The sequence below is a fragment of the Gopherus flavomarginatus genome, chromosome 2, assembly GCF_025201925.1.
Source record: "Gopherus flavomarginatus isolate rGopFla2 chromosome 2, rGopFla2.mat.asm, whole genome shotgun sequence".
Taxonomy (NCBI): Eukaryota; Metazoa; Chordata; order Testudines; family Testudinidae; genus Gopherus; species Gopherus flavomarginatus.
Window position 1 is genome coordinate 270,036 of NC_066618.1, and position 22,778 is coordinate 292,813.

General features: G+C 48.2%; 2 protein-coding genes across 3 annotated transcripts in view; one reads left to right on the top strand and one right to left on the bottom strand.

Moving 5' to 3' along the window:
• IQCA1L (IQ motif containing with AAA domain 1 like) overlaps positions 1 to 22,778 on the top strand; it is a 139,723-nt gene that overhangs the window by 7,783 nt on the left and 109,162 nt on the right. The window lies entirely within an intron of this gene.
• On the bottom strand, positions 1,348 to 22,046 carry CHPF2 (chondroitin polymerizing factor 2). 2 transcript variants are annotated; one of them, XM_050942540.1, is made up of 4 exons: positions 20,399 to 22,046; positions 13,006 to 13,570; positions 12,382 to 12,564; positions 1,348 to 2,790 (listed from the first exon to the last, which is right to left on the bottom strand). In XM_050942540.1, the coding sequence occupies exons 1-4, from the start codon at positions 20,674 to 20,676 to the stop codon at positions 1,525 to 1,527; spliced, it is 2,292 nt and encodes a 763-aa protein (XP_050798497.1). In that variant the 5' UTR covers positions 20,677 to 22,046; the 3' UTR covers positions 1,348 to 1,524. The 2 variants fall into 2 exon arrangements, with proteins under 2 accessions (XP_050798497.1, XP_050798498.1); XM_050942541.1 differs by lacking the exon at positions 20,399 to 22,046 and having other exon boundaries at positions 13,006 to 13,287; positions 13,401 to 13,498.

The following is a 22,778-nucleotide window of genomic DNA, read 5'->3' on the forward strand; positions in this document are numbered from 1 at the left end:
TAAGCCCCAGTCTCAGCAGCTGGGCATCCTATTTACAGTGGATGAGGAGTTACCATCTATAACCACCACTGGATGAGTGAGGGGGGCTTGCTCTTGACAGCTATAGAGAAGGAGCGGAGTGGCAAGTGCATACCCCCTCATCTCAGGAAAAGGCCCAAGGAAAGGTTCTTTCCAACTGGAGAATGGGCAAAGCGCAGGAACAGCAGCCAGATACCAATTCAATGCCCAAAATTCAATTCCTCTTGGGATACCCTTGTGTACATCTGAAAAACTGCCACACCCTATGAAGCTTCAGAGAGAAGGGATTAGACACCATGTAAAAAGCACAGTATAACAATCTAGATAGGACAGAAGAGAAGCAGCAGAAAGCAGCTAATGCATCACGTTATGCAGCCTGAACCGGGCTGCAGGGGGGTGGAGGGCAGCCATTCTAAAAGACTGAATCGCTGTAAGACTCGTATTCTAGCCGCTTGTCCATATACCTTTGATCAGGCTCCCACTGTCCCAAAGTCATTACACTCTATATGCCTGAACACCCCTATGCATGCTCTCCCAGGACTACATCCCCTTCCATGTGTGTTCACCAGCCATGTCTGGCTGCTGACAAACACACATCTGAATGGGACTAAGAAAGCGTTTGCTCAATCTCACTGGGTCCATTACTTTAGTGAGATATTTGACTTAGGTGGGTGAGGTAATATCTTTTACTGGAGCAACTTCTGTTGGTGAGAAACACAAACTTTCGAGCCACACGGAGTTCCTCTTCACCTGACGAAGAGCTCTGTTTGCCTCAAAAGTTTGTCTTCCTCACCCCTAGAAGATGGTCCAATAAAAGATATTACCTCACTCACCTTGTCTCTCTACTACCCTGGGACTGACAGCTACAACTACACTGCATTTAAATTAGTTGACATTCAGATTTAGTATAGGTGAGGGCAGCTGGCAAAATTTTTTTCCCCCTCTGGGCTCTAAAGTGAATGTTCAGCATTGGCCTAGGAAAGCTGCATCTTAATAGAGTGAAAGAACAGGAATCCCAAGAAGAACACACTACACTAACAAGCCAGGGTTCAAGAGGTGTTTGTGGGATTGCAGCAGTGAACACATCAGGGAATCCAAGTGTGTCAGAGAGAATAGGGAAAGTGCATACATTAATATGTCTTGTTCTGATTCAGGTCTCTTATTTACTCCCGTGGCGCAGCACTTTGGGTGAGCTTTATGGGGCCAAGTTTTGACTGCCCGTAATCTTACAGTTCCATCCCCCTCACGCCCACAACCCACTCTGTGGGAGTGTCACTGTACCATAGTTGTGAATGAGAAGAGACTTGTGATAATTTGTGAGGAACCAAGTTAATTTGCATGGGAAGAAACTTTAATCACTTTTCCTATTAAACCAAATTTTCCAATTGCCCTGCCAGCCCCTTGGCCTCATGCATCCATCTTTCCCAGGGCACTATTGGGGCTGGGAAGAGGGGTGGAAGGTGCAAGTATTAAGGTGCTGGGGAACCACTGGTAGCTTTGGGTCCTTCAGGTGCTATTGGCCTGTTCCTGCTCAAAGAGGGCCATGGCCAGGTGCGAGCGGGAGGAGAGCCCCTCTAGGTTACTGAGCACACAGCGGTGATACAGTTCCTCGCTCAGCCGGGGGTTGCAGCTCCTCAGCATATATTTCTGCACCAGCCCTGGCTCCACAGCCCGGAACAAGTGCAGGCCAGAGTAGCGAAGGAAGACATCAAATACTTCCATGCTCTCCAGCACTTCGTCCCGGTCCAGAATGTCAGCCGCCAGCTTGGTGCGTGCTGCCATGTAGTCAGAGTTGTAGAAGCAAGCCTCAGCAAAGGCATGACGGTCAAAGTGCCCATCCCTCAGGAAGTCGGTGCTGGAAGAGGAGGAGGCCTGCTCACCATGGTACATCAGCACTGGGTTGAACTCCTGGAAGTGCATTGGGAAGAAGACCTGCCAGTTGCTGATGGTGTTCATGCGGCAGCGATTCAGGAACTCTGTGTTAACCTCTGTCCAAACGCTGGCCAAGAAGAAGAGGGTGTCCACAGGGTGTTTCTTTGACACTATGTCCATGAGCTTCACCTGGGATGGCACCTCAGTTTTGACGCTGATCCAGGGGATTTTCACCTCTGCATAGCGTTTTTCCAGCTCTCCCACCATAGCTTTGACTCCAGCAAAGACATCCAGCTGGCTGACCCGCTGAGCATCATAAGGCTGGTAGATGAAGAGCAGGGTCAGCAGGGCATTGTCATGTGTGTCCAGCGTGTTCATGGCAAACATGTCTAGGAAGTTGCTGACAAAGTCCAGCTCCTGCACGGTCAGGGGCAGCACCAGCTGCACACGTGTAGCCTCTGTCACATAGGGCATGGGGATGATCTCCACCTTGCTGAGGGGCCGCACTAGACTCACCCGCTTAGCCAGAACATGGCTGTGGCCCTTCTGGGTTACAGCCTCCAGCAAGAGGTCCAGCATGTACTCCATGCCCCGTGTGGGGTCAAAGCGCCGGTAGCCATTCAACAATTGTTGCTTGTAGAAACGAAGCTGGGGCTGGTAGCGGCTGTTGAGCTGCTGGAGCGCTGCCTCAATGATGTCACTAACATCGGCCTTGCTGGCTCCAGCCAGCTCACATTTGGGGGAGCCATCGGGGCAGGAGAAGAGGTGCTGCTCTGTGAAGTAGTCCCAGCTGATCACCTCGAAGCGGGATTTGGGGACGAAGGGAGCATTGATGCCTATGGGCCATGTCAGCCCACCCTCGCGAGCTGGTGTCAGCGATGTCAGGTTCCTGATCTGCATCTGTGAAGAAAGTACACTCCTATTTATAGAATCATAGGTGTAGGGCTGGAAAGGACCTTGAGAAGTCACCTGGTCTAGTCCCCCACGCTGAGGCAGGACGAAGTATATCCCTAGACCATCCCTGACAGGCATTTGTCCAACTTGTTCTTAAATACGTCCAATGACAGGGATTCCACCACCTTCCTTGGCAGCCTGTTCCAGAGCTTAACTACCCTTATATTCAGAAAGTTTTTTCTAATATCTAACCTAAATCTCCCTTGCTGCAGATATTAAGCCCATTACTACTTGTCCTACCTTCAGTGGACATGGAGAACAATTGATCCCCATGCTCTTTATAACAACCCTTAACATATTTGAAGACTATCATCAGGTCCCCCCCACCCCCGGTCTTCTTTTCTCAAGAGTAAACTGTTAGTGCCTGTGTTAGTGCTGCAGCTTTAAGCAGCTTTTTGCCCTGGCCTCCATGTTCAGGAAATGAGCACACAGTTTCAAGCGAGAAACATTTCCGAGAGTTACCGTTGGGGCTAGGCAAATTTTGTGGTCAGTCATTTCCAGGAAACCGCCCCCCCCCCCTTGAGGGTGGTAACGAGGCACCTAAAAGTCTCCTAATTAGGAGAAACCTGGCCAAAAAATTGAACACGTCATTACCCTTATAAATTGCCCAGTGTGTATAGAGTGGACAGGGAGAAAACAAAAAAAGCTGGACCTTGTAACCGAGCCTGATCAACTCGAGGTCTCCCTCGGCCGCGTGTTTTAAGGAGCCTACCCGATTACCGGTGATGATGAAACTTTCGTGGTTTGTGTGTGAGAGTATGCCTGGGTGCTAATTTTGCTATTTTTGCTAGCTAACTGAGTCTGTATCGTGTTGTAAGCCGGAGTCTCACGGCAAGCTTTAGTTGTCTTATTGCATTTTGCTTTTATTTAGATGAGTAATTGCATTTATGCTTAATAATAGCACCAATAGCACCCTTACTAACCCCTGGAAGGACCTGAATAACTACTGGGACCTAGAGAGGTACCAGGGTCAGCTTCTGTTTGTAATTGCAGTATTTTTATTATTTGTTCTGGTATTATATTGTAAGCCCAAGTTGTAACTAGTATTGAGTTGTTCCTTATCCTCACCTGTGACCCATTCAATAAACCCTCAATTTTTAACCCCACGACTGATTGTTTGCGTTATCCCCATTGCTACCTTCGGGGCACTTTTCACCCCTCCCAAGGGCATCCAGTGATCGAACCTCCGCCCTATCCCAACGCTCATTACCCGGTAGATAACGGGCACCTTGTGACCATATCGGTGGAGCGAGGGGCGAGAGTAATCAGTAATCAACATGGCGTCATGAACAGGATGCCTTCGGGAGGGTCAGTGCCCGTGGCGTAGTGGGGACCGTGAACAGTCTGAGCTCGAGCAATTTCAACACCTACAATTTCACCAAGTGGCCAGCAGACAATCTGACAGGCCCACCCTAGATTGGGTTTGTGTTATAGAGTCAGGGTCAGGGTCAAAAAGCTATACGTCCTCGTTAACCCTGACCGCCGTAGGGTGTCTCCTCCATTGCCATCCCACCTTTAAATGTCAGCCGGCCGATAGTTCCCTGCAACCCCAGTGCACGGGGGTTGCGGATACTAGTCGGACCGAGACACCGTCCGGCATTTGGAAGGAGTGTAGCCATATCGTTAAAAAATCCGGGGCCACCGTTTCTAAACTCATACCCCCGCCCCGGGTACAGCCGGGTGACCCAGCCCATGGGTTGCTAACCCAATTAATGGAGGAATTAGAACAGACCAAGCGGTCAAAGAAACTTAGACTGGACAAGTATAAGTCGGAAGACGTGTCCACGGTCTTGTTCAGCGCACTAAACAAAGCGCTGGACCTCTGTGCGGTCCTTCATGGAAGCACTATGTTTGCCGCTAAACAGGCCGCCGCGAACGGCACCGATAGCGCAGAAAGCGAGATGAGTGACAAGGAGGAGGAGGACGGGAGTCAGGCTGGCAGAAACCCACCCCCCTATGAAGGCCCCCCTCCCCCTTCGATCTATCCTGCTCTCCCCTCAGCCCCACCTGCGCCTGAGAAGGAGATGCGGATAGAGGCAATGCCTGTCGCTATCACAAAAAGCAAGGTGGACTCTAATACAGGCCAAATTACTACTACCACCGAATATCGTACCCGCACTAAGGCAGAATTGAAGGAGTTTATGGTAGACACTAGGTGTGGGGAGAGCGAGCCCGCCCTCGTTTGGCTGGGCCGTCTGGCCCTGGATCACGGGGCAGAGATAGTGAACAGGGAGGAGGCTAGTCTCTTGGCCAAAACGTCCACCTGGTCGGGAGGATTTTCAGGCCATAACCTCTTAAGAAATGGGGTCTGGCCACTTACTACACCAGCCGCAGCCTCTTTAGCCATGAAGGGCAGTTTTAAGGGCATGTATATACCTCCCGGCAGCATAAATACACCCCATGAAATCATATGGGCTATTGCCGGGGCATCCATCGTAATGTGGGACCCACAGACGGTGCCCTTGAACTTGAATCCACAGCAAGCCCAATCCAACACGCCGCTCATTTATGTCGGGGACCCCACTCAGATCCCGGTCAATAGGGATGCAGTGGACTTAGCCATAGATGGCGCCCCACCGATTGACACAGGGGGAACCCTGCTGCTGCATGGTTGGATTGGGCGACCTCTTATTACTTTATAAGAGGCTATGTCCCGTCTTCGAATGCCACAAGCCCCCAAGAGCCCCATCTCAGCCCTTCCAGCTGAGAACCCTGTTAATAAGGGTCATCCTAAGCACCCTGAATGTACCAAGGCTGAAAGGGCGCTTTTTGGGTTCCTATTACATAAGGGGATCCCCAAGGAAGCATTGCGGAAGATGTCTAACTCTCAACAACAAGACCTGGGGAAACAGTTAGGATGGAAGGACTGGGACGATTATTTGAGAACAAAAAACGAGTAGAGGCCGGGTGCGCCCCGGCCTCCACAGAGACTTGGAATGAGCGACCATATTACACCCTATTGGTAGCCAGTCCCAAACCCCTTCACACCCCTGTATCTTTCCTGTTGGACACCGGAGCTCAAATCTCCGTTATTAAACCCGATGTACCGCATGTACCCACAAGTTCTACTATGTTTATTTAGGGTCTTAACAGCATTGAAGAAAAACCTGTAGTCTGCTTTACTCTGATTCACAAAGGGTATAAGCGGAAAGTTAAGGCTTTGTTGGGAGGAACAAATTTGCTGGGGGTTGGGGATATAAAACGACTACGATTACAAAAACAGGTCTGTCAGGCCCTGCCTGTCACCCTGTCGCCCGATGCCCCCCCCCTTATAGCCCCGAGCTTGTTAATAACAGTTCATGGAAATTTTCCCCTATTCCCACGAAGCCTGAAGGCATCCCCCTCATTAAGCAACTGCTCAACCAATTATTAAAGGAGGGACGGATAGCGCAGGCAACCGCATCAAACTATCTATCGCCCGGCTGGGGTATCCCCAAGCCCGGCAACCCCTCTGAATTTCGATTGGTCATCGATTATAGACAAGCAAACAGTCGAGTCCGACACCTTCCATTTGCGGGCCCGGCCACCATTCCAGAAATACGGCAGCAGCTAAGTGATGCCAGTGGGAGGTGGGCCTGCACCCTGGATTTAAAGGATATGTTCTATCAAATCCCGTTAGAGGACAAACCCCAAATCCTAAACTTCGCGTTCCAGGGCGCACAGTACCAGTGGAAGGTGTGCCCTCAAGGGTTCTGTAATTCCCCCACCTTGGCCACGTCCGCTCTTGCAAAAACCTTAAAAGGGGTAGAAGCCACTGGGGGCACCACCATTTTAGCCTATGTGGACGACATAATCATAATTGGGCCCAACGAACACATAGTCCAACACGTAACTAACGCCGTGGTAGCCGAACTAAAGGCCAATGGGTGGCGAATTAATGAGACAAAAAGCCACCTCGTGCCCTCTCAAAGCTTTTCCTTCTTAGGCCAACATTATGACCCCTACAACTGTGGCCAACCCACCTCGGGAATTCTAGACCCTTGGGTAAAAGACCCGCCCGAGAATAAAAAGCAACTACAGAGACTTTTAGGCCTAATTAATTATCACCGACACTTCATCCCGGATAAACACGTTGTAGACCTGGAGACGATCCAGTAACCCCTCTCGTCCAAACGGAAACAGGAAATATGGAGTCCCGAGGCCCAAAAAAGCCTGGAACGAATAGCCGCCTGGTTTGCCTCTAACCCAAGGCTAGCGCGATATAAAAGGGACTCACCTTTTACCATTACCCTTTTCTTTACACAACATCACTATGGGTACTCAGTATCACAAGACGGGCAACCGGTCTATAACTGGGCCCGACGGCTCAAGGGCCCTCAGTATCGATATGGACCCATAGGACTTATGTTGCTAGCCGCAGGCGAGGCACGCATTTGGGCTCCGCTATCTAGTAAAGGAACCCTGATTGGCCCAGAGGTACACCTCATTCCTTGGCTCACGCGGCTGCCCCCCCCCAGTTTTCACGGGACCAGCCTAACTTGGCAACAGCTGTGTTATTTGGGGGAAATCACGTGGCGGGAATGGACGCTTAAATCGCTGCCAAACGATGTCCGATTCCCAGCAGCCTCGGAGCCCTTGTGTATAGAAACAAAATATGACCCCTGGATTGTGTCCGACGGGGGCACTTCCCCGACCCCCCGGGCAGGAGTCCTCTGTGCTAAATGCGACCACTTCCAGGTTGATCTCCTTCCCCCGGGTTCATCGGCCCAGCATAGCGAAGTCCATGGGGTCCTTCTCGCTGCCCAGCACGTTACCCAGGCCCATTCCGTTTCTATTCAAGTCGTGTTGGGCATAGACTCACAATTTTGTCTCAGCATTCTCACGGGAGAGGCTAACCCCACAGCATTTACGCCCCTGTGGGACACTATTTTCAACCTTGTACGTAAGTTCTCCCGGCCCTGGTTTATAACCCATTGCCCGTCGCATCGTCCTAATTCTAACCCCCTCCACTCCAAATTGGACCAAAAAATAAGGGAAATTCAAGCGCCCCAAGTGTGCCTGGGGCAACAGCTCCAGCTCAAAACCGACCCATTCCTCCGATGGCTTCATGAGGATTGGGGGCATTTGCCTAGCGGCCGCCTATACAATCAGTTAGCCCTAGGTGCTCAGGGAAGACCCGAGGTACGGCAGCAGGACTGTAAAAGAATAGTACAGTCCTGCCTTAAGTGTGCACAAATCAAGTCCCAAAACCGCCCGCGTTACGAGCGGTGGGCGTACGCTGCAGAGTACTTTCTTCCCGGCGCGGTGTGGCAAATAGATTTAATGGGACCCCTACCTGGAGCCCGTTGCCACCCAAAGGCTCTCGTAGTGGTGGATTTGGGCTCCCGTCAAACTCACTGCATCCCCCTGAATACCACCACGGCTGCGGCTGTGGCTGGGGCGCTGCAACAGGTGGCCGCAGCATGGGGTGTGCCCTCCGAAGTTCAAGCAGATGGGGGACCCCCTTTTACCAGTAAGCGTTTCGAAGCATTGGTATTGGGATGGGGGGCCTCCCTCCATATTCACTTAAAATATCACCCCGAAAGTAATGGAGTTGTAGAGCGGAAAATCGGGGTTCTGAAAACCATGATACGTTCAGTCAATCCCAACGTTGACTATAAGGGTTGGAGTGCGCTATTACCACAGGTTCTTATCTCCCTCAATGCAAACTATTCTCGTTGGCCTGAAATCAGCCCCAGGCCTAGAGGCCCCTGGACTCCCGTATATCACCCTGACCAACTTGTCTGGGTGGCTGAGCCACAGGCCTCAGGTCACCGAGAACCCTATGCTGCACAAATTGTAACTGCAGGTAAATATCCCAATACCTATACGGTTGTGGATGTCCAGGGCAACCACACCTTGGTCCACCATAACTGGATAAGCAAACGTTCTGAGTCAGGAGCGAACTAACGGGGGCCAATAAGGCCGCCTTCTGCTTTGTCTTGCAGCTCGCCATAGTGGCAGGAAGCCGGGACGACAACCAGGAGGGCCCAGATTTGCTGAACCTAAGACATCCGTATCCTGTGGGCGAAAATACCCATCAGCTTATGTTCGCAGCCTATTGGATCCAGGAAGCCCTGGGAGGAAACATCGACTTATCCTCACTGACCCCTGATAACTGCCTTGCATGTTCCAATAGGCTGTCTGTAAATAGGCCTTTGTTTGATTTATTGCCTTTAGCGTTTAATTTTAGTAGCATTAATGGTCCCCTTAATTGCTCTTCCCCCTTTGCTCAGTGGCTCCCCACCGTACAATGGACAGGTTGCACAAACGATCTTTTTGACCCCATTTCCCCCCTTGTTTTTTCTATTTTTAATGAAACTAGGGTACGTCGTATGGGCCCACTCCCCTTGTCACCTGGGGAAAGGCCCATGGCATCCCACTGTTGGGCCTTTTTGGGAAATAATCGAACAGAAACCATTTGGGTTGGGGCCTACCCCAATTGTTCCCAGTGGCAGCTTGTAGACGGAAATGAGACGGCCAGCAGCCCTATTTTCAATCGTACGTCCCCACCCCCCGTTTTATGCAGTAGCCGCGGTCGGAAAATTGGGTCCGGCGGCATCACTTATAGCGGCAAAAAATTCTATCAGCCCCTTAAACACACACATCTATCCCACAGCCACATTAAGAAGTTAGTTTTTAAGGGAGGCTCAGCATGTCAGAACTCTGCCTTTTCCCCTTGGTCCCCCAGACCCGGTCACTTTTGGCTGTGTGGCGAGGCAGCCTATACGGCGCTCCCCCCTAACCCTAGAGGTATATGTACCATTGGCTCTATCCTGATAAAAGGGGGTGGTATTTATGTTAAGACCTGGCATCCCAACTCAGCCGGACGGGTTCGACGTTCCTGGGGTTGGCGGGAAAAGGCAAAGGGTGTGCTGTCCTCTGTAGTGTCTTCAGTGGTCTCGTTTAACCCCGTTGGATATATGTTATTACGTGAGCAAGTATTATTCCAATCACTGGCTATTGAAACGCTGGCAAATACCACTGCAAAAGGTTTTAATTTAGTTAATCAGCAGCTAACGGAATTATCAGATTATTCTTTTCAGAACCGATTAATGATACAATTTCTGTTGCAATCATGGGATTTTTGTGAGACCCTCATATCCATGTACCCACAGTTTAAGGATAAGTGTTGTGTCTCTTTTTCTTCTGTATCTGGAAATTTAACGGAAGTAATTAATAACCTCAGGGCTTTAGGAACCGCCGTGCGTGAGTCCAGGGAGACCTTCCGATTTTGGTCCTGGCTCGATTGGTTGGGTCTCGGAGCCTACAAGGCTTATTTCCAATCTCTCCTTATCTCCCTCCTGGTCAGGTGTATCCTGCTCTGCCTTGGCTGTGCCTGCTTAAAAGCCTGCGTCCATCGTGTTATCGGGTCGGCCTACATTGCCTCTCCCCCCAACACACGCCCTCTTGTAGAAGGGTACGGCGAGTCGGACGAGGAATCTGAGGTATAGGCATAACATTCACATGGAGCCCAGGGCACGGGGGCATGTTAGTGCCTGTGTTAGTGCTGCAGCTTTAAGCAGCTTTTTGCCCTGGCCTCCATGTTCAGGAAACGAGCACACAGTTTCAAGCGAGAAACATTTCCGAGAGTTACCGTTGGGGCTAGGCAAATTTCGTGGTCAGCCATTTCCAGGAAACTCCGCCCCCCCCCCCCGAGGGTAGTAATGAGGCACCTGCAAGTCTCCTAATTAGGAGAAACCTGGCCAAAAAATTGAACACGTCATTACCCTTATAAATTGCCCAGTGTGTATAGAGTGGACAGGGAGAAAACAAAAAAAGCTGGACCTTGTAACCGAGCCTGATCAACTCGAGGTCTCCCTCGGCCGCGTGTTTTAAGGAGCCTACCTGATTACCGGTGATGATGAAACTTTCGTGATTTGTGTGTGTGAGTATGCCTGGGTGCTAATTTTGCTAGCTAACTGAGTCTGTATCGTGTTGTAAGCCGGAGTCTCACGGCAAGCTTTAGTTGTCTTATTGCATTTTGCTTTTATTTAGATGAGTAATTGCATTTATGCTTAATAATAGCACCAATAGCACCCTTACTAACCCCTGGAAGGACCTGAATAACTACTGGGACCTAGAGAGGTACCAGGGTCAGCTTCTGTTTGTAATTGCAGTATTTTTATTATTTGTTCTGGTATTATATTGTAAGCCCAAGTTGTAACTAGTATTGAGTTGTTCCTTATCCTCACCTGTGACCCATTCAATAAACCCTCAATTTTTAACCCCACGACTGATTGTTTGCGTTATCCCCATTGCTACCTTCGGGGCACTTTTCACCCCTCCCAAGGGCATCCAGTGATCGAACCTCCGCCCTATCCCAACGCTCATTACCCGGTAGATAACGGGCACCTTGTGACCATATCGGTGGAGCGAGGGGCGAGAGTAATCAGTAATCAACATAAACGTGCCTAGTTTAATCTTTCCTCAGGTTTTCTAATATTTTATCCTTTTTATTGCTCTTCTCTGAACTTTAATTTGTTCACATCTATCCTAAAGTGTGGCACTCAACACTGGGCACAGGACTCCAGCCAAGGCCTCACCAGTGCCAAGTAGAGTGGGACAAATATCTCCCATGTGTTACACATGACACTCCTATTACTACACCCTGGAATATTAGCCTTTTCACAACTGCATCCCACTGTTGGCTCATACTGAATTTATGATCCACTATAACCCCCAGATACTTTCAGCAATACTGCCACCTATTTTGTACTCTTCCATTTGATTTTTCTAACTCAAACTCTACCATGATTTGCCCCTGTTTTGTTTCTCTTTTATCTTCACCTAGACGCTTTCAACTTTTCTGCCTCTTACCTCCTTGTGGACTCAGAACAAGTGTATGTATTCGCGATGTATAATGCAACATTTTCCCCCTTTCTCCCCATCTTTCCTTTCTGAACAAGCTATACCCTCTATACCAATATTCCATTCATGAGATTTATCCCACCAAGGCTGATGTCAATTAAGTCATAGTTTAGCTTGTGTACTATTACACCCAGTTCTTCCTGTTTACTCTCCATACTCCTTGCTTTTGCATATAGACATCTATAGTGTTGACCAGATTCCTTCACTGTTTTCCCTCTTGTTGTTCCTATGACCCTATTGTAATTTTCATCCCCCGCTCCCAACATCTAGCCCTCTTTTAAGGTCACCTTTTTTTATACCTACTTGTGGGCTTATGTCAACTGCCCCCTTTGAATCTAATTTAAAGCCCTCCTCAATAGGCTGGGGAGTCAGTGTCTGAAGATGCTCTTCTCCTGGAGAGGCAAGTGGTCTGGTCCCTCTTCCTGCCCCCTCTTCAAACCCCGAGGGGCAAATGGCCTGATTCCTCCTCCCTACCTAGAGCTTCTTGAATTCTTAGTGGTGCAGGACAGTAGTGATTCTGATACTACACCCTCCTCATGCAGAGGCTATTTCCACAGAGGACTCTGCCACTGCCTAGCTGTCAGAGATTCTCTGTTCCCCCACAAACCCTGAAAAAAAGAGATCTAGTCTGACCTCACACTCCATCTCTGCCTCAGGTTCCCTGTCGGTATTCCCCCACCCAGATACCTGGAGTTGCTGGATCTCCTGGTAGGCTCTGTCCAGCTGAATCCTGCTGAAATGCTTGTGCAGTCGGTACATGAGGGTCCCCTCAGAGACAGGGTGCACAGTCAGCGCCGCCTGGAAGTCCTCACCCTCCTCCTTCTCTAGGTCTGCATTTTTGGCCAGTTCATAGGAATGGTAATGCTGGCCCTGAAATGGATGAGACTAGTTAGGAACGCTGGCACTCACACTGGGTCCTCCCTCCCGCACCCACTCACTCTGAAGGGGGTAAGACCCAGAGAGACAAACACTTGGGCACGGGAGTGGGTTTCACCCTCCGCTCCTCACTTCATATATCAGAGGAGAATCCAGATCTCCGTGTTCTTTCTTTTTATCCCAGGCTGCCTCCCACCCCCTTGAAAAATTGTGAAATAGATGAAATCTGACTAAATCTGTTCTCTCAAATGTCACTCCAGCTCCACCTCTCAAGACTGGGCTCTTGTCCCATGCTGCTACCCCACACCTCCTTTCTTCCCAGTACTTCACAGCATAAGTTTTGGGGCACTCACTCCTTTGCCCTATGGCACAGGCATATGAGGGTGTGGAGTCTATTGGGTTGAGGCTGTGTCCTAGCCCCTGGAAGGACAATACCTGGTGCTGGGAGACGCAGCTGATGCCCAGGAAGTCGATGATGCAGCGTCCCAGCCACTCATCTGGGCGCACACTGAGAATCTCATTACGGCAGCTGTCCAGATGCCGATGCAACTTAAGCAGCAGGCTCCGGGAAACCAAGTAGCCAAAGCCACCATGGCAGTAGCGGGCCTGTTCATCCCCCCCAATGAACTCCTCAGCCCGTCCCAGGTAAACATCCTGATTAATGCTTAGGTGTGTCACCAGGGCCTTGATCTGCTCGGCTTGGGCGTAGGTGTCATCCTGCATGACATAGAACCAGTCATAGTCACCCCCAAAGTGCTGATGGATGTAGCGCATGGTCTCATACATCAGCCAGACTGGGCGTTCATCCCCATGTGACACCAGCGCCATACCATGAGGCACCTTGGCGCTGCGCAGCCCCGTAAAGTACAGCAAGTGTGGGAAGTGATGGGCCACTGTCTTGTTCACTGCCACAGCCAGTGTGTTCATGGTTGCCTTGGAGGTGAGCACAGCCACAAAGAGCCGTTCATGGAAGCCCAGCTCTGTCTGGATATAGCGAGTCCTGCAGGGAAAAGTCATGGTTACAACACAAGCAGCTGGGAGAAGGGAAAGAAACAGATCTACTCTATACTTGCATCAGAGGCAGAGGGGGCATCCACACCCACAGTTGATGTTTCAAGTAATCTGATTCCTTTCAAAGCTCTGACTCTGGGCTCAGCTGGACACATTACTAATGATATCACATTTTTAAGACATCTTCTTACTTAATGGAAACGAAGGCCAGTTAGCATCCTAACACTTGTATCCAACTATACAGAGAGATGGCATCACCCACTAAATGAAAGACTGCCCTCTCTGGGCTGCGTTGTAGCAGTGGTTTAACAGCCACACAGCAATGCTGAACAACAGTTTAGGGCAGCGTTTCCCAAACTTTTTCAGCCACAGAACACTTTTTAGCCTATTACAGAACACTTATAATATTAGTTTGTAGTTGTTTGGTTTTCAAATAAAAAATTGTTTTATAAAATAAAATATATTTGTGCATAAATAACAAAGCAAAAATACAAATTTAAAATAACTTGAACTAACAATTTCTAACTGGAAAGCGTGTATAAAGTAGTACAAAAATCAAGTGCAAGAGTCAAAATTAAAAACAGAGTTCTACTTAAAAAAAACTCTTTTTAAATATTCACAAAAACCAAACAGATTAGATTTTTACTAGAAAAATCTATTTTTATAAACAAATACAAATTTGGATTTAATGGGATTGGTGTGTCTGTGTTTTTCTATCACAAATTCGCTTAAATATTAGGAATAATGCTGGAAAGTTGAATCCTCATGTCAGGCCCAGCATCAAGTCTATTCCTATATTTGTTTTTTGTTCCAGTATAATATAAAAACCCCATCTCACACAAATAAGTTGTAGCAAAAGGAAGGAGCACTCGAACTGCACGTTTAGCCATATTAGGGTACTCTTCTATTAGGCTGCTCCAAAAATTATTCAGTGGAAGATCCTTAAACTTTTGTTTCAAACCAGAGTCAGAAATTAAGTCAATTAGGTTTTCATAATTGTGCGCAGTAAAGCCGACTGGTTTGGCTGTAATTACAAATGGATTTCAAACCCAAGCATTATCATCAGTAGTTATAGGAAAATATTCTAATAAAGAAGCCTGCAAGTCACGTAAGTGCTGTAAAATGGTGCTGTAAACTTCTTCATGGACTGTAGAATTTATTTCAGTCAGAAATTCATGTACTGTAGGGAAGCAGTCGAAGTTATTCTGTTCTACAGAAGATGCCCAGAATTGCAGTTTCTTTTTAACGACAACATTTTATCCAATGTAGTAAAAAGTCACACTCTTTCCTTGCAGTGACAGATTAATTTCACTTAATTTTGCAAAAATATCTGCAAGATACCCAAGTCTCATTAGCCATGAGGAATTTGTCAGACAGTCATTAAAATTTTCGTCCTGAATTATCTGAAGTGAAGAATACCAGTAGTTCACTACAAAGCTCAAAAAGCCTCACAAGCACTTTTCCTCTGGATAGCCACCTGACTTCCGTATGGAAAAGAAGTGCTTTGTGCTGACTACCCATTTCCTCGCACAAAATTTTAAATAACCTGGATTGAAGTGGTCGAGATTTGACAAAAATTGGTTATTTGTACTGCTTCATTGAGCACAATTTTCAGATATGCTGGTATTTTTTTTTTTAAACTGCAAGTGCTTGTCTGTGTAGAACACAACAGCTCTTAGTGCTTTCTGGTGCTACACTTAGGATTTGCGTTACAGCTCCCTTCATCGTCCCGATCATTGCCCGAGCACTGTCAGTACATACATCAATACATTTTCCCCAATTAATTTAATGATTTCTGATAAAATTGTTGATGCAGTTGAATATTTCTTCTCCTTGTGTTGCTTTGCAGAGATTCACATAAGACCAGGTCCTCTTCAATATTATTATTAAATCTATATCGGACAAATACTAGTAGCACAGCAAGTCCTGAAACGTCAGTGGACTCATCTAGCTGCAATGAATACTCATGGCAAATTTTCAGTCGGCAAACTAGCTCTTTTTCTATGTCATTGGCGAGATCTTTAAAACGGCATGCAACAGTATTATTTCACAACTGTACAGAATCAATTTTTTTACCAGACTGCTCACTCAACATGCACGTTACAGTATCTTTCGCGCATGGCTTGATAAGTGTTTCTCCAATAGTTTGAGCTTCTTCGGCAAGTGCTATACAGTAACTTACTCGATAAGATGCCTCTGTTGCACTTTCGTTGTCTGTTTTAGCAATTTTAATCACTGAAATTTTACAATTTCCAAGTGAGTCACGCTGCCTTTTGAAAAAAACTTATCTTTGTCTTTGTATTCAGCATGCTTGGTTTCCAAATGCCTACGAAGTTTAGCAGGAGCCAATGAACTGTTTGCTAGTATTTTCTTGCACACGATGCACTGCGCATCAGGAACATCTTTATTTCCAACACACATAAAACTGAAAGACAAATAACTTTCATCATACTTTTGTTTCGGTCTTTTAACACCTGTTTCTTCTCGTTTTTTGATATACTTCGGTGGAAATTCTTTCACCTTGGACAACTCACTAGTACTAACAGATTTTTCAGCAACAAAAGCCTTCAATTGTTCATCCTCACTTTGAAGTGTCACAATATTTTGCTCGTTTATTTCAGCCACAGTTGGAGTACCAGAAGAACTTGCTTTTTGTTTCAAAGTTCCCTCTTTTAGCCACAGATCCATGGTGATTAGGTTTAGTAACAATATTTAGAACTACTGATTTTTGTCAAATTTTGTTTGTCATAAATATTTATATTGTTTCGAACAAAGCTAGTTTAGTTGCGCTTACTGCACACATGGTAAAGACCCACAGGTTTGAACTTGTTGAGTGAATATGTTATATTCACCATGGCGTAAAGAGAATGGTATGTGCATAGTGCTGCAGTTCACGCAGTCTCGAGCAGAAGGGGTACGACGTCACTAACTTAAACGTGCCTGAAAGGGTAAACGTCAACATGCTTGCATGCCACGTTCTCTTTACGCCACGATATTCAACACAAGATCTATCAATAACCGGAAAAAGAGTTTTATGTTAAATTATAGTCATTCAAAAAGAGTTGTAAAGTATGCTTCAAATATGCCAAATTTGAAATTAAAAAAATTTAAAGACTTTTTTTAATTACGATTTTTTCACGGAACACCTATTCACATCATGCAGAACACCAGTGTTCCACGGAACACTTTGGGAAACACTGGTTTAGGGCAAGAAGTGAAGCTAACTACTGCAGTCAATAGAAATTATAGGGGGTAAGTTCAAGGGGGAAAAATGTAAATATATGAAAGATCCTTGGATACCCTGGCGATCACATTTTGATTCCTGCAAAAGTACCACAGGATCTTTAATGACCACAAATGATCAAGACTTTGCTTTTATATCATACCTGAAAGATAGCAGCCTGGTAGCACTGATTCAGAGGCTAAATTGATCCCATGGGATCTACCCACCCAGCAGTATAGCACCCCTTAGTGCCACACGATAGCATTGGGATTAGCTCTCACTAAATGGAGAGTGCACTCACTACCAAGCACCCCACACTGCTCTCTGCAGCCTCTGTTTCCTATCCAAGTACCAGGAACATAGAAATTGACAGACTGGATCAGACCCAAGGTCCATATGGTCCACTATCCTGTCTCTGATGATGGCCACCACCGCAGGTTTCAGAGGAAGCTGCAGGTAGCCTTTTAATCACTAGTAGTTTGACTGGTTTAAACCCTGAAGCATGATGTTAAATACTTCTTCCAAAATTTATGTTAGCACTATAATAAGTTCCGCCTCATTGACATCCTGTGGCATTGAGTAAAAAGCATTTCTTTGATCAGTTTGAATTTGCCACGTTTTAAATTAATTGAATGTCTTCTTTTTTCTTGTGTTTTGAGACAGGGAGAACAAAAGTTGCTGATCTCTCTTTAGACCCCTCATTATTTTATATACTTTAATCACGTTTCCACCTGTCTCCTTTATGAGGTAACAGTCCCAACTTTTCAGCCATTTCATAGGAGATTTTTTTCCTCATTACCTAATCATTCTGGTCTTCCCTCTCTGAACCCCCTCTATTCTACAATGTGCTGCACACAGTACCCAGATGAGGTCACGTCATTGACTTATAGAAATGCATTAATTTTTTATTATTCTGCATTCCATTCTTGATGTAACTGAACATCTTGTTTGCCTTTTTTGACTGCACCTGCTGACTGAGCAGAGATCTGCAGGCAGCTGTCTATAATGACACCAGGTTGCTTTCCCTGAATTGATTTCGAACTGTTATGAGAAGATTATTTTTTCCCTGTAAGGTGTACTGCTTTGCAGTTAGCAACATTGAATTCAATTTTCCATTATGTTGCCCATTCATCTAGCTTGATATAGTCTCTCTGAAGTTCCTGATGGTCTGCTCTGAAAAGACAGTTTTCCTTTGGAGAAACTGTGCTGGTTATACCCTGTCACATCATAATCTTTCAGCCGTTTTATTATACTATATTTAATTACAGTTTCAACCAGCTAACCCAGTCTGACCCTGTTTAGCCCATAAGAGCTGATGGGACACACGTTAGACATAGGCGGTCACCTTCACGTCACAATGACTTGCTCAAAAGTGACTAATAAAAATAACGAGGTCATCTGCAAATTTTGGTACTTTACTGCTCATCCCTATGGTTGAGTGTCTACCCAACACTATAATGAAAAGGGTTAAAACTGGAGCTTGAGAGTTCAATTAAAAAGTGCCTGGCCACCCTGCAGAGTGGGCCAGTCACAATGAGTGATGTATCCTAACTGGCAGGGCCAGCTCCAAGCACCAGTGGAGCAAGCACGTGCCTGGGGCAGCACATGCTACAGGGAGGCATTCCGTCCATTCTTGGGGCGGCAGAGTCTGGACGGCTTTTTTTTTGTGCTTCGGCGATTCGGGCGGTGGCAGTCTGAGTGGGTTTTTCTCATTTTTTTTTTTGTGCTTCAGCAGTTCAGGTGGCAAAGTCCAAGCCTTTTTTTTGGCGCTTCAGGGGGCCGCAGCAGTCTGAGCGGTTTTTTGTTTTTGCTTGGAGCAGCAAAAACAGTAGAGCCGGCCCTGCTAACTGGGAGAGGAACTGGGGGTCAGTATAAACAGAGGAAGTCTGTGGCAGAAGGGGTGACAGCTGAATTTAGTATGAGGGGCTTAGTGAGTGTTTCAGGAAAGTGGGGTAACATTAAAAAAGCTCTACTACATTTTTTAAGGATACTCAGCAAGGTAAGAGAGTTAGTAGGTGATGGTTATACTCAGCAGATGAGTCCACTTCACTATAACGCATAAGATGAAGAAGGGGACTGCAAGGAGAGAGGTAGGAACTCTGCAGTTGCTCTCTGGGATCAGAGAATGGAAACAGCCCTGGCAGACATTCAACTGACGACTAAGAGAGGAATACAAGATCAAGCCTAAGGAGGGTAGAAGGGGGGTTAAGCTTACACGTTTACTTTGGGATTTATTGGGGGATTCCAGGAGGGAGCACAGAGTCCTAGCCCTGCGAGAAGGCTGAACTCAGAAAGGTTGTGGGACAGGCCTCCTTACAGGGTTAGTATGAAACAGTCCAAGGAGATGGCAGCAAGAAGTTTGAGGGATTGAACCTTGACTTGCCTGCCTGGAACTCATTGTAGAAGCAGGCCAGGATTCCCCTACAACCACTGGTGAAGCCTCTAAGAAGGGAATAGATGACTGGAAGTCCTGAGGAAAGGGCATATGAACCACTGGGACCAGGACCAAATGCAACAGATTAGATCAGGGATCAGCAACCTTCGGCACGCGGCCCATCAGGGAAATCCACTGGTGGGCCGGGATGGTTTGTTTACCAGCAGCATCCGCAGGTTCGGCCAATCGCAGCTCCCACTGGCTGCAGTTTGCCGTTCCAGGCCAATGGGTGCTGTGGGAAGCAGCACAGGTTGAGGGGTGTGCTGGCTGCTGCTTCCCGCAGCCCCCGTTGGCCTGGAACGGCAAATGGCGCCAGTAGGAGCTACAGTCGGCCAAACCCACGGATGCTGCAGGTAAACAAACCATTACGGCCCACCAGCGGATTTTCCTGACAGGTCGTGTGCCAAAGGTTGCCAATCCCTGGACTAGATGGAGCAATTGGACATTTTATTTGTTGGACTTTTTGCTACCCGGAAAGGTGTGGCACTATATTGTGACCTGGCCAGAGCTGAGTTATGGCAAGACAGAAACTGCAGGGCAGAGCAGTTATAAATAGGAGCCACCAATCAGGGAAGGTGCCTGCTAAGCCACATCCACTGATGAGGGGGCATGCCTGCCGTGAGTGCACTTTTCTACAAACCCTCCTTTCCAGAACATTAATAAACATATTAAACAATATAGATCCTAGGAGGGAAACTTGAGGCCCTGGCTATTAGCTTTTTGTCATAGTGAATATTGACTACTTATTCCTTCTCCATTTCCCCCCCTTTCTCCTAGCCAGTGTTTGATTCATGAGAAGGCTTTGCCTTTCACCTCTGGACTATTTAATTTCTTTAGTAGCATTTTGTGAGACATCTTATCAAAGCCATTTTGAAAGTTCAACTAAGTTGTCAACTGCTTCTCCTTTATCTGCTACTTTTCCATTTTCAAAGAATTCTAATATCTTAGTGGGAGACAGACAATTTTCCTTTGGAGAAACTGTGCTGGTTATACCCTGTTACATCATAATATTCCAGCTGTTTTATTATACTATATTTAATTATAGTTTCAACCAACTAACCCAGTCTGACACTGTTTAGCCCATAAGATGGGACCCATATGTTAGACATAGGCAGTCACCTCCACCTCACAATGACTTGCTCGAAAGGAGTGTCTCTTACCTGAGCACTTTTTTGTAAGGCTTGTTGGGGTCTCGGTAGTAGGGAACAATCCTGGGTTTGAAGTCTTCATCATTCTCGCTTGACCTTCCTCCAGCAACAGAGTCCTGCTTCATTTTCCCTGCAAACAGCCCATTATTTACCCCTGTGTCCATGCAAGGATCCTCCCCATCACTCTGGATCCAGGAGACACGCAGCAGACTTAGACTGCATCCCAAGGAGAGGCCCAGGATGAGTGGCAGAGCAGGCCGCAGGAAGGCAAGGAGAGTAGCCAGACGCATGGCAGAGCTATCATGAAACAATATGCAAAATCTTCAACAAGAAAGTTGTTCAACAAGAAAATCTGGACAAAAGGAGATCTAGAAATGCACCAGAACCTGAGAGAGCTAGAAAACAGTGATCCAGAAGCATGAGAGGCACGATTTCCCACTTAAAGGCAGTTGTAGGCCACAGATCTAGCCCAGTCGTGGGTATATAACAGTGTCAGAGATAAACCATAAAGTTCAGAGAATTTGGCAATATGGCTCATGTTGAAAAGATAATTAAATGAGCCCCAGGTAGTGTCCATGCCTGGAGATATAGCAAATCATTCCCAGCTCCTTGACAGGTGAGACGGAGAGGGCTCCAGCACTGAGATCTGTGAATCCAGTCAGCTCCCAGGACTTCAAGATACAAACACTTCTCATATGGGATGGAATCAGAAAGTTTCCTGAACTTCCATGTACAGGAGCCTTAAGAGCAGAGGGAGAAAGAAACCAATGCTCAGGTCCCCTGGAATAACATCTGGCAACATGAAACACTGACCCTTTGTAGCTGGTGGACAGTATCTCAGTGGTGACTCAGGCTAATAGCACGAGAGCCTGTCCGACCTGCTTGTTTCTTGGTTCCCAGCTGCTGCACTTTTGATGGTCCCATCCAGGCTACCTAAAGAGAGGGAAACTGAGCAGCCAGAACTGCAGGACTGAATCTGCCTCAGTGATAAGTGTGCAGACTCAGATTAAGGTCAGGATACCCTGAACTCCAGAGCTAGGATTACCATTCACCCCCTGCTGGAAAAGAGGTCAGAGGCTCCACCTCTGAGACAAAGCCAGGGAGATTGGCCAGTGCTTCCTGCAGTGGGAAAAGATGAGAACCTTAGCAGAGGTAGTGAAGGGACATGGGCTACAGGGGATTTTCCCCTTAAGGTACAAGTTCCCGTGCAGCCCCAGGCTAGAGGGACTGGCTGGGTGAGGCTACTGGGCTTTCTACCCCTAAAGCCTATGTTCCAGTGCAACTCTTATTGAACAAATGTGCTCAACAGAACGAGCATCAGCAGCCAGGCCCTGGAGCTGGTAGCTTCTTCGGAGAGGCAGACGATGGACTAGGGCCCGGAGAAAGCGTTCTCCTCTCTTCCCTAGAGCTCCTCCAGGCAGGGCTGAATCCCACCGGCCAGAGGAGGCGTGTCCTGCTGAGGCCTCGGCGATACAGCCCCGGCCCCCCCAGTTCCGGGGTCTGCCCCGAGGGAGGCGGCTGGAGGGGTCCCAGTCTCACGGACACGATGGGGCGGCCCTGCTCCAGCAGAGGAGAGGGGGCGAGGGAAAGCTCCACCTGGCCCCCAGCCCAGCGCCTGGCCCCCCCGCCTGCGTAGGCCGTGCCCGGCTGCCTGTCAGACGCTCTGCCCGCGGCAGCCCAGGCCCGGCGCCGCTCCCTGGCTCACTCGCCTCACACGGGCGCTGTGTCGGCCAGGCAGCAGCAGCCCCGGGGGCTGGGTCAGGCCGGTGCGCCAAGGGCTGCCAGCTCACCCGCCTCATGCCAGCCCTCTCCGTCCCCCTGCACCTTCCTCTTCCGCTCTCTATGGTCTCTCGCTTGCCCCTCTGCACGCCGGACCCTGTCCGCTCCTCCGCGCTCTATGGTTCGGCGCGCATGCGCACGGCTCATCCCCAGAGCCGCCTCTGCCGCCACGGCGACCCTGCTGCTACGGTGCGCAGCTCGCTCGTGCCTGTCCTGCCCCGGACCCGGCTCGTGCTATGCCGCAGCCGCGCCCGGTTCGCACCGCCCCGTGCCCGGGCAGGGCCCTTGTGGGAGCCCGGCCGGACCGGCCATGAGAGCAGCGCTAGCTGGGGCGGTGTAGGGAACCGTCCCGACTCCAGCACCAGGGGCCGATCTGCCCCGGGACCGTCCGGGAGCAATAGCTCCCATCGCTGCCCCTGCAGGGCCCCTTGCTCTGCAGCTCCCTCTGCTGTCCGTGCTGGCCAACGTCTGCATTAGCCGGACCACTGGGAGGATTCCATGAATTTGTGTGTTCCAGGCCATGATTCCCAGGACAGTAGTCGGGGTGGGTGACTACTATTGCGAGCAGCTGAGGCTGCCATCCAGATTGATAGCGCCCCCGTGAAGTCTCACA

Bases quoted from the DNA above. Each gene is read 5' to 3' on its own strand.
- CHPF2 (XM_050942540.1), bottom strand. From the start codon at position 20,676: ATGCGTCTGGCTACTCTCCTTGCCTTCCTGCGGCCTGCTCTGCCACTC. The intron at 13,571-20,398 runs GTAAGAGACACT...TTTTCCCTGCAG, and splicing joins CCTTACAAAAAAGTGCTCAG to GACTCGCTATATCCAGACAG. The intron at 2,791-12,381 runs GTATCTGGGTGG...CTTTCTTCACAG, and splicing joins AGGAGATCCAGCAACTCCAG to ATGCAGATCAGGAACCTGAC.